Source organism: Spodoptera frugiperda, chromosome 4, assembly GCF_023101765.2.
Source record: "Spodoptera frugiperda isolate SF20-4 chromosome 4, AGI-APGP_CSIRO_Sfru_2.0, whole genome shotgun sequence".
NCBI lineage: Eukaryota > Metazoa > Arthropoda > Insecta > Lepidoptera > Noctuidae > Spodoptera > Spodoptera frugiperda.
In genome coordinates, this window is record NC_064215.1 from 3,252,980 (window position 1) to 3,271,174 (window position 18,195).

General features: G+C 37.3%; 1 protein-coding gene across 4 annotated transcripts in view; it reads left to right on the top strand.

Moving 5' to 3' along the window:
* LOC118272396 (uncharacterized) overlaps positions 1–18,195 on the top strand; it is a 153,783-nt gene that overhangs the window by 133,868 nt on the left and 1,720 nt on the right. For 2 of the 4 annotated variants that reach the window (XM_035588874.2, XM_035588876.2), the window contains exons 1-2: positions 10,796–11,349; positions 13,724–18,122. In XM_035588874.2, the coding sequence (XP_035444767.2) occupies positions 11,287–11,349; positions 13,724–18,122 (4,462 nt within the window). In that variant the 5' untranslated portion in view covers positions 10,796–11,286. Of the gene's footprint in view, positions 1–10,795; positions 11,350–13,723; positions 18,123–18,195 lie in introns of those variants that run through there. The other 2 variants (XM_035588875.2, XM_050693450.1) reach the window with 1 other exon arrangement.

Here is an 18,195-nt window from a genome sequence, read left to right on the forward strand (position 1 = left end):
TCGGATGATTTTCCCCCTCCAAAAAAAATCAACACACCGTATTATCGTGATTTGAATGAAAATCAGGAAATTATGAAATGGTTTCTTTCAGTAATTAAGTTACTTAGAGCTTCAGTAGTTGATCTCACCACTAATTATTCAACTACTGATAAGTTCCATATTATTTAAATAACCAAGATTCACGGTTCGCCAAAAATCCACCATGATTTCGTAAGCCGAAATTCCTATCACAACCGGCGAATAAAATTGCATAGCATAAAAGAAAAGCGGGTCGTTCATACTCTCGATATACCAATTTGAAACTAACCCGAGCCTTTGTGAATGAAAATAAAATCTACCAATTTTTTTACACAGGGTTACGTAGGTGTGTGCGTGTGTGTGTGTGTGTTCAAGGCGAAAAGCTATGGTAATATTCATTCATTAGTGCCTGCCATCCGTCTTACTTTTAGTGATGGGATTTTGTCGATAGATTTTTTGGGATTTTTATTTTATGTTAGCTTGTTTTGTTGTTAAGTAAGTAGTCTTTCTTGATATGCTTTTTTTGCTTCATTTTAAACAGAAGATATTAGCATAATATTTCGGCACTTTAATGAACAGGGACTTAAAAATTGGAAGTTTTAAGACATATGTATATTATTGAAACATGCAGGTATATTTTTAATTAGAAAGACTAATCAGGCAACGGAGAACAACATAAAAATTAGTCAATTCACTACTTAATTGGTCAACAAACAAACTTTCTAAATACTAACTCGATTTTCTAAAACGGAGCAGTAAATAGTGCGGTCCATTTTACCTGATTTACTACTGTGGTGTAGTATTGGAATGTTTTCATTCGTTAGTGAGCTCAAGTATAGTGCAGTGGGTCATGCCCACTGCGCCCCACTTTTAACCACTGAAATAACTTCGGGTTCACGATTTTTTTTAAAAGGAATTGGTACAGGTTCTGTAAAACCTTTGAGAGTTTGTGTCGTTATTCAGAAATGGTAGTTGGATTTTTAGTTTTTTACCTTATGTGGTTATTTTTCAACGGACTTCTTGTTAATGCAACTTTATTTCGTATACTAAAAGTATTTGAATTTCTTTGAAAAGTTATGTTTACGTAGCTAATACTGTTAAAAAACACGTATGAACAAATTCACGTGTTCCCAATTCCCATTAATTTGCGACAACACAACAACGAAATAGCAACCGAGTCCCGCATCACATCACTACAATAATTACAGTAACTAGATTTACAAGACAATGCGTGCTAACGAGACAATCGATAAAATAACTCGATTGTTCGCATCACTACACATTCGCCATCGCAGCCATCACCGCGTCGAATATAATCTCACCTTCACTTCAGACTCGCGACAAGAATGCGTAAACAAAAATTCCCGGTATTTCTACTATTCACGGAATTGGACCGGGATCATGGAGTCCCGCGGTACCTAGCACGTCCCTAATAGTCCATTTTCTAGAACATTCCAGTGAACCTGAGCTAGATTATGTAAGTATTACTCGAGTACCTAATACTATTGTATGTGAGTACAAAATTGTCATGTTTTATACATATAAGATTTTACGCTTAAATGAGATTGTGGCTTCAGGTTTAGCCTTAAAACTAGTGTTGATCTTTTGGTTAGTAGTTAGGTAATAACCTCGTGAGGTTTCATAGACCAATTGGATTTTTTCACAGTCGACATTTTGTGTTAGCTTACGTACGGATAATTTGAAGTTCTATTTTCGAAATTGGCTTTTGTTTTCTAAAACCATATTCAGTGTTATGTCCAGTTATTTTGGTGATTGCCATTTGTTTTTATCCTTTCGGTAAATTGTTATTGAAACTCATAATGAGGGACAAGACAGTATCTAAGTTGAAAGAGAGAGAGATGTGCTATGTTACGTTGCTGTGGATGCGTTTGGTTTCCACCATTATATTCATTGGTACATACAGCTTAGCTCTGGTGGAAACGGACTCAGCTGATCTATGTGTTTTTTATATGGAAAGATGCGTGCTATGGATGGCTTCCCTAATATCGATACATTGCATAATCGAACTCCGCATCTTCCTCGCACAGCTACGAGTACATAGCTTAGTATCAGTGGAAACTGTCACATAATTTTACAGCTCAGCTATTACAATTTCGTGGCATAGCTATATAGCACATCTCTGGTGGAAAACCACCCAAAACCTCATACCCAACAGTGTCCCTCAGAGCATACTACGTAAATATCTAAACAAACTACTACATTCATAACTTCTTGTCATTCTACATCACAATATCAATCCGTTCATAGTTCCCATGAAATAAATCTTGTAGTCATTAGGGCTGCTAATGAGCGAGCGCCTTAAATTATGACATGCTTTCAAAACGTGACGCCGCGGAACTCAGCCCCGGGATTGTGCCCCCTTTCTTTAATAATTAACAGAGAATTATTTAGGGTTGTAAGTAGCTTTGGAAGTGTGAAATAGTGATGTGGCGTGCGTGTCCTGAAAGTGGGATGGGATTTGTGTGTTGATATAGGTACAGAGGAGGACAGATCCGCTTGGTCATTTTAAAATTTTATTGCTTTGAAAGCAAATACATAAGCCATATCCCACAAATGTCTCATTTAATAGAAAAGCGAAAACGTCGCTGCTTAGTGACGTAACACGTGTAATCCCTTAGTCAGTGGTGTATTTAATGTTGTTCGGCTTCTTGCGCCGGCGTCTGTTAACTTAATGGTGATCAGGCGCATGTGGCCGCCATTGTACCTGAATAGGTTGGATTTTGGGGATAAAAATCCAGTGCGTGTTTAATTGAAATACAACTACTGTAGGTGCCTACTGCTAGTGCAGTTCATTTCATGAATTGTGGAGAAAAACATTCATTTTGCAATTTTTATATTATAAAAACGTTATTGCAATTGACTTTCATTATAAATCAAAACCGTCTATAACGCTATAAAATTAAATACATCTTACACATCACAATGAATACAGCCGTTTAGCAGATCAGCGACGACTACTCGAGTAGATTAAGCTTTTTCTTAAATCAGGGAGAGATAAAAAGTAATAAATTAGACTGTCAATACGAAGATATTCAACAAATTCATATAGGTAAACAATATAAGCTATTATGAGAGAATGGATGTGAGGTAATAAGAATAACAATATATTTTGTAAACATATGTTTATGTTTTGTGTTAGGTTTAATCACTATTTACTGTTTTTTTTTTGTTATTTAATTGTAGATATCTCTTTTGTTGACAATTGTTTTGTTTTTTTTTTACTTAACGAAATTGGCTGTGCCTATAACGTAATGGCGTTAGCTGTAATGTTGTTTACGATGCAACGCCGGCTTTTTGGGGGTTAGGAATTTAAGGGTTGTTGTTCGGGAATCAGGGATTGGGAAGATTGGAAAAGGGGGAATTGGGTCTTCGATAACCTCACTCACACAACGAAACACAACGCAAGCGTTGTTTCACGTCGGTTTTCTGTGAGCAAGGCTCGGAACCGGTTTAAAAAATACCGGTTAATACCGGTTTATATCGGTTTTCCTCCGAACTTTTCTTGAGAACGTGAACATTAAAGAACTTTATTTTAACCTAAATTAACCGGTTTATTCGACGAGGGGCATGTCGGTACACGCGTTGAAATATTATTATTGAAATAAGCTGAACAGCGCGCGGCGTTTCTTTGATGTGCGTCGTATTAACCGGTTTTTATTGCTCTAAACCGGTTAATCCGAAAAAACCTTTATGAAAATACTGTTCCAAATACCGGTTTAAAAAAACCGGTTTCGCGAACGAAACCCAATGTAAAGGTTTTGCGTACAAGTACATAATAACGGTTTGAAAATTTAACCGGTATCCGAGCCTTGTCTGTGAGGCCGTGGTATCACTCCGGTCGAGCCGGCCCATTCGTGCCGAAGCATGGCTCTACCACACTGAAATGTTGTCTATAATATGTTAATAAATAAATAATCAATTAATAATTAGTTTTTGTTTTTACTAATTGTAGAAACAGATGTTTCCTCCATCAAACTCTTATTGACGGAGATATCGATACTTTTGCACGGTTAAAAGCCGGATATGTCAATATCCAATCGGATGTTCCGACATTGTTACAGACTCCGATTAAGATTACAAGAAAACTGGGATAAATTGTGATGGTTTAACAATAAGATTCTTGGAACAATGTGTTTTGCTGACATAAAAACATATTACTTAAGTAAATGAATTTTGCGAAATCTGTGTTTCATAGAATTTATACATTTTGTACGACTGCCGTATTGTTCCAGTTGTTGCCTGTGCGGCTGCCTGACAAGGGATAGATATATGGTTCGATTCCCGGGTCGGGTAAAGTATTACTGGGATAAGAAGGCATGACGTTGTCGTGTATATTGTACAAAATATTATTTTTCAATTGGAACTTTACCATTCACAATCTTACCGAAGATTTCTATTATAAAAATAAAATTAAATCAAAACATTTTTACCTTGACCCGAAAATTGTATCAGGGCTCCATAGCTAAACCACCAAAGCAATCAAAATATACACAGAATAAAATAACATTCATAAATAAAATTAAATAACAGTCGTTGTCAACTGTGTACCTATGAATACCTATGAATCGTGTTCCGGGCTATGAATAGATGCTCCCGTAAGTTCGGTGGGTAGCGTAAAGTGACTCATAGGCTAGAAAACGGTGGGCACCGCCTACGTGTGTACCTAAACTAATAGATAGGTACTGTTATATAATATTACTTACATAATAATGTGTAATAGCTGTCTGACTTTTTGTCTGACCAAAAACGTAACTAGCGCCAAGTAGGTCTCGTTGAGATGAGCAGTGGAATATTTTATTATTGAAAATGAATTTTGCTGTACAATTTGAGGATCGGACGGTAAATATCCAAGATCTGTACCCTTAATACGAGTTTGTTTATACGAACGCGTTCAGCGCTCTGATTGGTTAGTTTCATACTAAGGGTACTTGATTGGTCCGTTAATTCGAGCCGGCCAATCAAAGCGCCGAACGTGGTCTCGTTTGGATTTCGTTATACGTAAAACAAAATCGTACTAAGACCCCTATTGACAAAAACTACAAACTTAGAGTTTAGAAACGTGCATGAATATTGAGAGATATGAGTTTTAATTTTTGAGGGAGAAAATCATCCAATGTCTTCTCTTGCATTGGGCGAGGCGAGAGAGTCTCAGACTCTTACTGACTAAAAACCAAAAAGCAGGAGCAGGAACGGGCCTACTCCTGCTTTTTTTTTATTGTTAAATGGGCCGACGTTTGGCCGCTGTCTCGCCTGATGGTAAGTGATGATGCGGCCTACGGTGGAGCAAGTATTTCTGCTTTTTGAATTGAAGCCCCGATAACCCGCTAGGCAGTCCATAGCAAAATTGATGAGCTATAGCTGCACTCTTATCTACCCCATCTGCGATCAACAGACAAGATTAAAAAAAAAAAATACAAATTACTACTGACGTCACAATCACAACATGCACATTGTGATACATAAATCTATTAATAAATCCGAAACTACTGCATGGGAAACTGCATCACTTCCTGTCGCGTCAGAAGTCGAACCCGCACCGCGCACTACACGTGCAGACACCAGCTCCTAATTAAGATGTATCATGTTGACGTCTGGTGTAACGTCCGAAGGCGTATCATGAGTCAAAGATGTTATATTGAAGTCGTTTCAGATTGTAACAAAGGATTTTGGCCGTTTTTAGGTGTGTGAAAAAATCTTTGTTTCTGTTTCTTAGGAACCCGTTAATTAATTATTTTTTTGTGAAAAGAATGCTTTGCCCCACACTAGGATTTTATCCTGTGCCGTGGGTGCGGTTACAAACATACAATCTCATATACACTTGACACCCAGAACCGAATTATTTATTAGTCTTAAAACAGAGTCGCAGTGTGCACAATAATATTTCTTTAATGTAACTATATTTTTTTTTTAACCATTACACAAAATGCTACTAGAATATACGTATCAGGTTATCTTGTCTTAAATAATTAGCTGTTAGTATAGACATATCAGGTAAGTAATCCTGGTCTTCAATAAAATCTTCAAAAACTTAGTTTAAAAAAGTTAAATACTAACCTATTAGATAAAGCTTATTAGATAAAAGAATACACAAAGAGGCTCCAAGTCGAGCAACGTTTTCTCAACGGTGCTTAAAATATGAGTCAACACAATCTACCCAACTTTGATGTTAATATTCTCAGACTTCAAAGAACCAATGTTCCCTAATAAGAGGCAGATCTTTGTTCAAGATTTTTGTTTCAAGAAATCTCCAATGACAAATCTTTTCATTTATGTCTAAATAAATAACGTCCCATTATTGTTCCTTTCATTCGTTCATTTTTTTTAGCGATATTTTTACCGGTTTGGAACTGTAGCCAAAACATTATTAAACTGAGCTGTTGTGAGGATTCAGGGAAATTTAGTTGCGTCAGAAAACTTAATTACACGGAAGAACTTCCGCCAATAGCTTGGTGCGTTCTCATGGGATAAAATGAATTCTATCACCCAAATCAGCTCATACTCTGTTTGTACTTAACCTTACTTAATTTCATCAAAATCCGTTCTGTAGTTTCAGCGTGATTGTCGGACAAACAACCAAACAAACAAACTTTCATATTTCTTACAGCCTTTTTGCTCTGACATTATGAATTGTATCATACAACATGAAATTGTATGTTCTTTAAATGACAAGATTAGCACTGGTTGAAGCGATGCCGTTAAAATGCGACATGTTCTTCATACCTGCAACTTAGCACTTCACAAAAGTATAACATGTCATACATACGTTCATTTCCCATTCATAAGGTCTACTAGTCACATTCCAAAGAAAACAAAAGTCATGAGAAGTGATAATGGATAGATAACACCGGAGGCTATATTTAACAACAACGTTAAGATCGTGGGCCGAATGATAAGCTAACAAAAGATTAACTTTCACTTATTTTCCAACTTCACCCAGATTCGGTTCGTTTGCTAGATACTGAAAGTAAAATTAATTTATCGTTTTTTCTTATCTAGATCTACTATTATCCTTTTTCTGAATAGCTCCCGAACAAAGTGTTTTAATCATCAAGGCTTAGGATTACCCAATCCAGGTTCTTATTGACGAAACTTCTTTGCAAACTCAGTCTTATTTGGGCCATCGAAGTTTCTAAATGAGAAAACTGTACAATGAAACCTATTGTGCGAAGTTGGATAGAGATGGGGGCATCCATAAACCACACCGATTCTTAATCTGAAGTTGTGAAATAACAATTTTCTGTATTGATAGTGACTGTGGAAACACAATAAAATCGTGGGCATATAATGTCTGTCCTGTCCAATACACTTAACTTTATGGAAGTAAGAAGAAACTTCGTAACATTATCATGAACACAATCCGGATTGTTGTTTCAACTTCTACGAGATTCAGCACTCACGTATATTAAAACAAAGAGAAAAAAGTTTACAAACAAGAACGCTCCTAAAACCATGATCGGTGCTGCCGTCAGAAAAACGAAAAAAAGCAATAAATAAAAGTGATTTTGTAACGGAAATGCGTAGTTGTGTGTGACGCTTGTCAAAGGGCGGTCGCGTCTAACTCCCGGACACATTGGTTAGGGAAGACAGATTCGTCTCCAAGATGGATCGTTGTGCATCCGAACAGTGATGTCCCTACCGTTTATAGAGCATATTATTTCAATTTAATCGAATTATTTACGTAAGCGAGAAGATTAATGAACGATGAAAGTATGAGAGTAAATGAATGAGATAATGATTTACATTCTGGTAATATTATGGCTGAAGTGTAAACACGATCTTACGAACGCTAAAACACGTAAACAACTAGTAAATTACTGAAAGGTATATTGTAAAAATATTTTTGTTGATTCGTAACACAATTAAAATTGTGACAACAGATGACTAACTAATTCCTTTCTAATTAGAACAATGTATTGTGAATTGAAATCACAATGAAAACAAACATCTTGTATTGGATGCACCGAACATTGTTTTAATTGGACCATTGGCCCCTTTTCACTAATTAAACGAGTGTCAAGCAATCTGTGTTCATACATCTACTCAAATACTAGATCAACGACGATCAAATAACGTTACATCATAGAGAACAAGCTCGTCTATTTTTGATCACCGGCCTCAGCTGCAATTACCTGAACCTACCTACATAATGTGATGACAACTCATTCACTCTCATCTTAAGTACCACCGGCATTTCTTTTTACTTCCTCAATAAAATTGTTACGAAATTGGCTACCTCAACTATACGGTAACGGTTCCCAATTTTCTGCAACATCAATTTGTGTTTTAGTATCCTAATCAAAATTACGTTCTGGGTCAAAAATATTGTGAGAGACCAAATCTGGAGATTGCTACTTAAGGTGATCATTAAATTGACAAAATCGTCTCGTAAATTCTTGTTTGTATCCAAAACAAACGGTAAATCATTTGGTAGTAAGTTTTAGTTGTTATAACTCATACGAGTTTAGTCCAGCACGGCTTAAATGGCCGTTACCTCGATTTGATTGCCCTCTGTGGCTTTTAATTTATCCCAACAAGGTATAAATCGGTCCCCAACTCTGGCCTATTTTTAATGGAGTGTATCTGGTGCGGTCGGTCCGTACCTCCCGCCATTTTTCAGGTTTAATTAAATAGTGTCTATTCCAATGGAGTTGTTGGGTTAATTTGTTTAGACGTCACTCCAACGTGACGGATACGGAATGAGATTCTAAAAATAAGCTATCATTGTTGAACTGAATTAAATTAGGAGATTCTCGGCCATTATAAAATTAAAAAGGGTTTTAAATTGTTGGTTGAGAAAGGGATTGGAATTCTGTCTATTCGAAACAGCCACTTAGGCAGAGTCGTTTGTTGGTGATGTCCCTGGTACTGAACGCGTTCCTGACGCAATTGTGTTGTTCGTGATGCATTTTATAGCGAATAAAAAAGAACGCAACTGATGCTTTGACGCGACGTATTTTTGGCACAAGAATCGCATTCACAGTCGTATGTTTTGGATGACTGCGGCTTTGGGGGATCGTTTAGCAATACGCTGGGGTAACAAAAAGCAGCATCGTTTGCGCGTTTTGGTCATATACATTCAAAGTAAGTGCTGGCAACAAAACATTTATGATTCCAAATGGATTCCCAGCTTTGTACGAAATATATTGTAGAACTTTGCTTCTTTTAAAGGCACATTTAGCAGAAAATGTTGCGTTGGAATCTGAATCAGTGTGAGAATTTTTACATAATCTCTTGTGTTACTGACGTAACTGTCGTTTTTTTGAACGACATGAATCACAATAGCAGCTATGAAACTTTTGTCAGATTTAGACTAATCCATAGATCGTATGTGGGTACAATTTTATTGTTCGCTTTGGGATGCGTAATAGTGCTTGTTGATTTTAAAATTCTATATAAGTCACTGCACGGAAGCTAATTTAAAATCTAGTATGTGGCACTTCCTAGACTAGTCATCCATTAGTTGAACTGGAAGTATTAATTCACATACGCCTACTTCAAGAAACAACAGGTAAGATGGTACGTTAACACTGGACTGTACTTCTTTAATCGTCTACATCTATTTCGGTTCACTGTTCGAATCGTATTTTAACGTGCCATCCTATAAATCTCCTCAAAGTCTTTACGATTCCAAATCGATACTTGTAGAAACTATCCCAACAAGACGTTTTACACTTATTTTACTTCTTTTTTCTGCAAACAACATGTGCACTACAGCTGTCTTCAAAACAATATTATTAAATCCTTCATTTTCTTCGCCACATTTTCCTAAACCATCATTAGTTCATTCAACCGGTTCGTTAGTATAAATCACGAGCAACTCTCAATGAAAAATGGCGCCTCAATCTAAATTAAGATAACCCGCTGTTCAATTCTAATTTCACAATTCATTGCTTTTCTCTACAGCGAAATTATAAAATTAAATGCAGATACGTCAATAATTCGACACATAAACAATTTATCGTTAATCTGTTCGCAATATCCGCCGCTGGATTCGTCTGCTAGCTTTGACCTCGTATATATTGGGCATAGTTGGAACAACTATAGTGAATAGTGTTTCAAAATCAACGTCGTGCACTTGATTCAGGCGGGTTATATTTGGATCTCCCTTCCCAGCTTTCTTCACTTCATTTGCTCACACCTTTTGCAGTAACTGAACTCGTGTTCTCAGTCGACCCTTTTTAGCATCTTCATCCTGGTAGATAAGTACTCAACAGCTTTTCCAAATCCCTATATTTGATTGAGAAATTACATACTCGTATCTGTTTTTACCACCACCAGGTAGAAAGTATTTATAGTTTTATTGGCGTTCCAAATATTTTTATTAACACGTCAAATTGTCGTTTCACGTTTTATTTTAGTCGAGGGTCTCTGATCTTTGACCGAAATAAAGAAAAGTCCGTTAACGTGCGAACTTAATCATAATATTTTCTTTCTATTCTTGTTATCTTTGAAACCTAATGAGCGCCTGTCGACATCTGAGCTCGTTATCAATAATGTTTTAAACAAAATTAAATTAATGCGGCTCATTGAGTGCTAACGCCACTTCCTACACGCGTCTATTTTCATAACATTAGTCCAAAAAACAAATAAGAATTCCATTTCGACACGAGAATTGCATCTAAATAAAAAAACAAATGTTGTGAGTTTATAAATAACTAGATTTGTGGAGCATCGGGCGCCTGTGTTATTATAGCGAAGAAATATAGGATAAGACGCGGATCTATGTATCTGTAGTTGTCCGAAATTATCGCGAGTCGCCGCGGCGCGCATCGTTGGCGAGTCGCACGCGCAGCGTCCGCGGTGCGCCCGCGCCTCGACGCTTCCATATACTTATTTGTTTGTCTCCCGTTGTGATATAACATATACATGTTTTCTATAGTATACGTGCGTGTTGTATCATATTATATTATTTAACTAAATACTGTGAACGACATAGCTTAACCAAAGATTTGAATTGGTCAGGACTAAAATACAGATTACCTACGCGTAGCCAAAGTGTGCGGTTTTAGTCGTAATTTAGTTCTAATTAAAATACTAACGTTGCTCAAAAGACGTATAGTGAACGGTGGACGTTTTCAGTGCAATAAATTTATAATAAGTTTATTATATAAAATATGTTATGTGCTATGTATATGATGTGTTAGTGTGTGTAATATTGTGTTAGGACAGTCGTGCCAGAAGTACGCAAGTGGGTGTGAATATTTGTAAATGTTCTTTAAATAAGTGTTTATTTTTTTATAATAAATCATGGTCGCCATGCTGGAAGTCGCTGAGACGAGAAACAATGACTATTTTCGATCGTTTTTACCTGTAAGTTTATTTTAGTTAAAGTAATTAAGCATCTATTAATTAAGAATTAAGGTATATATTTGATATGTCTAGTTGTTAATAGGCCAAACAATTTTCGAGTGAAGAAACTTTAATGTCGAATTTTATTTGAGTTTCTGCTACTTTTTTTAACATTGGCCTCAAAATTCCAAAACCTGTGCCAGTATTAGAAAATAACCCTGATTCCTAAGATGAAATGTTTTTTAATGTATTGTGAATTTGGTATATGTTTATATTGAACGAAAGCAAGAATAAACATCGAATTTGGTTGGTAACCTATACAATATACATGACATCGTAGCAATGACCTAGTGCTGAAGTGTTGATAAAAATTGTCAAAACAATTTTTTTTTTTCAAATTTTGGTTGATTATACAATTTTCTGTATAGCATGCCTAAAGAAACTGGAATCCCCCCTCTCATTCCCAAATAATAAAGTTACTGCCACACTCTGAGACATTTTAGGGTTTCTTAAACTATTACTTTGTAATGATTTTGTTCCGAAAACAATAGCTTCAAGGACTAGGTTCTTCCATTAAATAATTCTGAGTATGGCGGATAAAGTTAAAGTCAAAATTATTTATTTCAAACAGACCAAAGGCACTTTTGAACGTCAAAATTGAACGTTTAAATATAGCTAAGTTTGTTTTGTAGGTACTATAATAGTATTTACACTGCGCTAATGAAAACTAGTCTAGACTTTAAACACGCCGATTGACCTAAACTTCGACAAATTCAAAACTAATCTTAGAAAAAAATCTCTCTTTACTAACCCAACCTTAAATTTTTCCTGTCAAGTGTTTGTAAACATCTTTAATGCGAATTTAATAGTTGAGAGTGGAATTCTTTTCATAATTTTATCATTTCAAATCAGTTTTACCCACTGCTTGATATAAGCTTCCCCTTTTTTGCCATAGCTCTGTTTTTTCAATCCTTATTTTTCTAGTTTTAGCGAGTGTGGTCACTATAGGTTGGAATTTAAGGGTGCTTATCTTCTTATCGGGGATTGGAAAGGGGTGTAATTGGGAGTCCGGTAACCTCACTCACACAACGCAAGCGTTATTTCACGTCGGTTTTCTGTGAGGCCGTGGTATCACTCCAGTTGACCCGGCGCATTTTTACCGGAGCATGGCTCTCCCACATTTGTGTCGTACCCTCCCGAACACACTCTGTCTTGAACTGACCTTGTTAGAGACGCCTTTACGGTACAAACAGTTTTTCACAAAACGAATTAAATATCGTTCAATCTGTAAATATAACACTCAATACAGATAAAATATCGCATAACGTCACATAATGTTATATACCGCTTAAGATAAGCGCAGATACACTCTGTTTTGGTTCATTAATTAGTAATGAGCTTTGAAACAAAACAAACGTTATTAACCGTTGAATTTTGGCAAACAAATCTAGTTTCAATTATAGATTCCGTTATTGGGTTTTGTGTATAGAACTCGCAGATCAACCTACTATAATCTGTCAATATTTGTTATTGAATTTTAGACTTTAAAATATCTGATGAATAAAGTTGAAAATGTATTTGATAGAAAGGTGTAAGTTGATGTGCTAGTGTACCGTTTGTATTGTAGCCGCAATCTGTGTCCTGTACTTGTATTTAGGGCATACCAATGCTTCCCAATTGTCCTATCAATTTGGTGATTACGACAGTTCTTGCTTACCTTTTATTGAAGTGAGTTGGAATGTGTACCTTCTGCTTTGATGATAGGAACGAGTGTTGAATGTCAGGGTTCTGGGATCGATCTCTGTGTTGAATATCTGGGAAGTTTAAATGTTTAGTGTTATGGTTTAGAAATACTCAATGAGGTACTTAACTGAATTTGATTGTTAAAAAATGCTGTAACTAAGAGTTAGTATGAAATTTAAACTCCTTTGAATGAATAATGTAACATTTATGTTTCCACTATTATCTTCACATAAATTAATTTCCGCAAACGACACAAGACTTGATTGTTTACCACGATGGACTTTTTATTTTTCCTTGGACCATATCGTTATGATCTTTGACTTGCGATAAAACAGAAATAAAGAAAAAAACTTCCGCTCTCGGTCCATAAACAATACAAATACATAGTTATTCATAATATTTTTACATTTGACACAACGCCAAAGCAACGTCCTTGGCAAATTATACTTCTAGACAGCAGGGCGAGGTACTCACTCGCACTGAACTTTCGTAACTAATATTTGGTACCTAGCTATTAATACTCCACCGTCCTTACAGTTCAGAGCGAGTTTTTACAAACTCCACGAAACGAGGACAAAGGAAACGTCCGAGTTTTAAATTACACTGTCCTCTTGTGTGACATAAAAGTAATTTAGTTTTTATCTCATTTCAGGCTGTCAACTCCCCACCGGTCCCGCACCGCGACATATCGGCACCCACGGCCACGTACCGTCCCTACACAGAAGAATATGCCACCGTCCAGCGCCGCGTGGAACGCCCCGCCCAACCAGAAGAACCAGAACGCAAGAAAGACAAAAAATGGTCCATTGGAAAACTATTCAGAAGAAAGAAAAAAGAAGATGAAAGTGGTACTTCTTCGGAAAGCGATGAAGGAGTGAGCACTCGCTCCCCATCCAAGAGAAAGTCCAAGAAAAAGAAGAAAGCGGCTCCGGCTGTTAACAATTTTGACCACATAGTCATTAGGGATTCTAGAAGAGCACAGAGTTTAGCTAAACCTAACCTAAGAGATGTTACCGATGACGGTGTCCTGTCCGACCCATCGGCCGGCTTCATCAACTACCGTGCTAAAACGCAGGAAATGTACAGAGCGTCCAAAGAATCCCTCAGCCTGAGAGAAGATAATTCTAATAGATCCTTAGGACCATCCTTGGAGTCTACTTCTAGAAAAACACGAAAAGGTAGACTGAAAGCTAGAGTCGAAGCACTAAGAAATAGTATGAGAGGAGAGTCAAGTAGTGAAGAAGAATCACTCAAGTCATCAAATTCATCATTGATGATTAGATTTAGAAGTGAGGATTCCCTGATGCGGTCACGCGACAGTTCACTAAACAAAAGATCAAGAAGTGCAAGAAATGAGAGGTACATTAAGAGATTATCGCGAGATGAAGAAAATCAACTGAATAAGGAAGCCGAGCTATTACAGCAAGGTTATACGAAGGCTGAAGTTGAAATGTTGACGCGAACACCCACGAGTCAAAGCAGCGGCTATGGGACATGCAAACGCGATCAAACACAAAATATGAAAACAGAGCAACTTTATGCCAATGATGCAAACCGCCGTCCTATGAAATCCGAATCAATATCATCATTCCCTTCAACACAAAGTTACCCCTCATCCATCAATTTTAACGCTAAAGTTAACAACGAACATATTAACTACTCCATACCAACCAGTAACATTAATAGAGATATGCTTTATGCTAATAATAACCGCGAGAGAAGCGTCAGCAACCAGTACGAGAATCCGGAGAACGTTATGTGTGTCAAATTTCCTCTCGGGAATGTCACTAACGTAAAAAGGGAGGAAAAGGCACCTCCCGTACCGCCCCCTCGTGATATGCATCGAAAAGTCGCAACTCCCATATCCATGTATTACGAAAATAACCCCATCATAGCCGATAGAATAGCAAATACTCAACAAACTGTTTTACACGGTGTACCTAACAACGATTTTGAAAGAGTCATGAGGCGGAGTCAGGAGAGATCACTTAGTCACAGCTTCAACGGACTGCGCCGACCGATATCGAACTCTGAGGACCATATCGCAATGCAAAATAATGAATACATACAAAACTACCAAATGAAGAACGAACAACCTCGAAGGCCTGCTTCGGTATCAGCAGAACCAAATCATTATGGTCTGTACGCTAACTCACCGCCTTGGAGAAAGTCTGTTGGTCCCACAAATATTGTTAAACCAGAACCAGTCCAATTAAGACATGATTATTTGTACTACGCTGATCAGAGCCCAAGATCACGGAGACCCATTAGTGTTAAAACTAGTCAAAACGGTTATGAAAATCAATATCTTAGTGATTCTCAAACCTCCCAGAATGTCGCTGAAAGTGTGTATCGTCGACCACGTAACGCGTCTGAGTTCTGGAAAAAGATTGACGATGCCGAAAGACAAAGAAGGCAGCAAAGTGTTTACGCAAATTCACGAAGCAGTAGCGACTTTTCAAACTCTACACAACTGAATAGAGTAGCTCCGTATTTAGAACAAAACAAACTGGGCCACGAAAACACAGACATCCAAAATAAAAACAAAAATCCATTTAAAACGTCTTCTGTTGACACAACAGACGGTGCCAAAGTCTGGAAGGCGACAACAGAGTACAAGCGTTCTGTTACAGTTGACCCACCAAAGACTGTGACATCACCCACTTCAAAAACACACGTTAGACATAAATCCGACACCTATGTTCCTAGTGTTTATCAAATGCCATCAGACGACGAAAAGAGCTCAGAGAGGCGGAAATCCACTAACCTTGACGATGCTCTTAATGAATTAGAAGCTATCTATAATAGCTTAGGTTTAGGAGACGAAGATTTATTAGATAGAGCCGAACGTCGAGAGTTAATGACTCCGAAGTTCAACGACCATTTTAATGACTGGAATGGAAACGATGACGAGATTCAACTGCGAAGTCAGCCAACGACGCCTTTGAGACGTGTGCAAAGAAGGTCGACATTACCTGACAAATTGCAAGATGATATGGCATTTAGACGAATGAACTCCTTGACGAAGGATAAACCTAATTATAAAGATGCACAAGCACAAATAAGCTATATGTTGGCGTCTCCTGTCTACGTGCCCTATGCGTCTGACGACGACAGGCAGTCCGAACGAAACGAGCCAGATATAGTTTATGATGACGTTGTATACAGAAATATAAAACAGACTAATAGTCGATTAAAGACTTTAGATCCTCAACCGCCTTTTGGCATACCAATAGGACCGGTCTCACCAGCTCCACAAAGTGATTATCTTCACGCAACTCCTGAAAATAAGGGCCGATCACGATTCGTCCCAAGGAGATCGCCAGATTTAGTTTCTGATGATTTAGCTTATAGAAGTCTAAGGAAAGACAATAGGCATTCCTCACATTTCAATGGTGAAGATTACACCGGTCTTATTAACAATAATCATTCTTATAATGAGTATTCTTACAATAAAGACACTGCCGCTAATCTTAAGAAGAAGAGAGCCGTTAGGTCTCTTTCCGCTAATATATTTACGATGATACAAAAAGAAATCGACGATGCGTTGAACATGAGCAAAATGGCTACGTTACAGAAGACGCATAGCAATAGTGACGTCATGAAACGGCTGCGTAACACATTCGAAAGTAATGACAACGAGCAGGAGCACTATCCTCGTAACAAGGTAAAGCAAAGACACAACACTGTCAGTCTATTTGTTAATAACACCCATGCACCCACCCATCATTTTGCAAAAGACGATTCATTCATTCATAGCGATGATAAGCATCTTGCTAAGCCACCATCATGTGATAAGTCCAAAAGCTCATCACCATCAAACAGATCTCCCCAAGCATCGAAACGTTCATCAAAGGACGAGTTTCAACAGGTTCTAAGTATGCTGGCCCAAGAAGCTATGGACACAAGTAATAAGTTAGGAGTAGCATTAGCAGAACTAGATAAAAATAGGAACAGTAATGAGAAGAAGTCAGACATCCAGAGCCGAATTTCTGACAGTCGGCAAACCTTTTTAAATGGGTTAACATGTAAAGCTTTGGAAGAGTCTGCACCTGAAGTAAAGCTTGTTAATGTCCATTCTGAAGTTGTTAGTGAAACAAAAGATGACAAACCAGTGACGTCCACAAATGAAAATGAAACCAATGAAGACTCCAAAGGTAAGAAAACCGAAGACAGTCTTTTAGCAATATCAGATCAACTTCACAAAGTCGAAGATCAACTCAAGCACAGTTTCGAAAAAGAACTAAACTTCGAAGACGAAAGCTTAAAACTATCTAATTACATAACAAAAGCTGAAGAACAATTGAAGGCTCAAGAAACAACGGTTGTGATACCAGAGACTAAATTGATACCTGACGTTATCCCATTGACGATAAAAGAGGACGCGATAAAGATAGAAACTGTTACCGAAAAACAAGATGAAATTGAATTGAAACCACCAATTATAAATTCACTAAACCCATTTTTAAATACTGACGATAAAATCAAAGAAATTAATGAAATAAACGCTTTTAAGGAATTGAAAGATGGAATATCAGATTTAATCGCTGGTATTTGTCAAGTTAATGAGAAGTTATTTACACAAAACAAAGGACCAACATTGGATAATAGTAATACTAATCAAGAAAAGATATCTGGAATAACAGAAGCCACTGAAAAGTTGAACCAAGTGTCAAAAAGTATATGTAGCCAAGAAGTTCCTAATAGGGCTTCCGTTAATCTTTCTATATACGAAGACGATTTAGAAACCAAAAAGGATACGGCTGCTGATTCAACAGAATATAATTCCTCCGAGGAACTGGCGACGATATTTCAATTAGACAGTAACGCTAAATCGCGGTCTGTCAGCGAAAGTCAGAATGGATCCGAAAATAAAATTCGTGACGAGTTAAGTTCGCCCAAATTGGTTCAGACTATGAATCAGCAGCTGAGAAGGTTGTCTGTAGACCAGACGGATGATTGTGCTCCTAGTCAAAGCAACTCACTGCCGACGAACGTGGTTCCCTGGAGGGTTAAGAGGCAAACTAACAATTCACAAAAAGAAAATCGAGGTACGTGGTCCATTCTCATGCATGGTGTATGGTTTTCACTGTAATCATTTTGCATCCCGCTTTTTGTTACCAT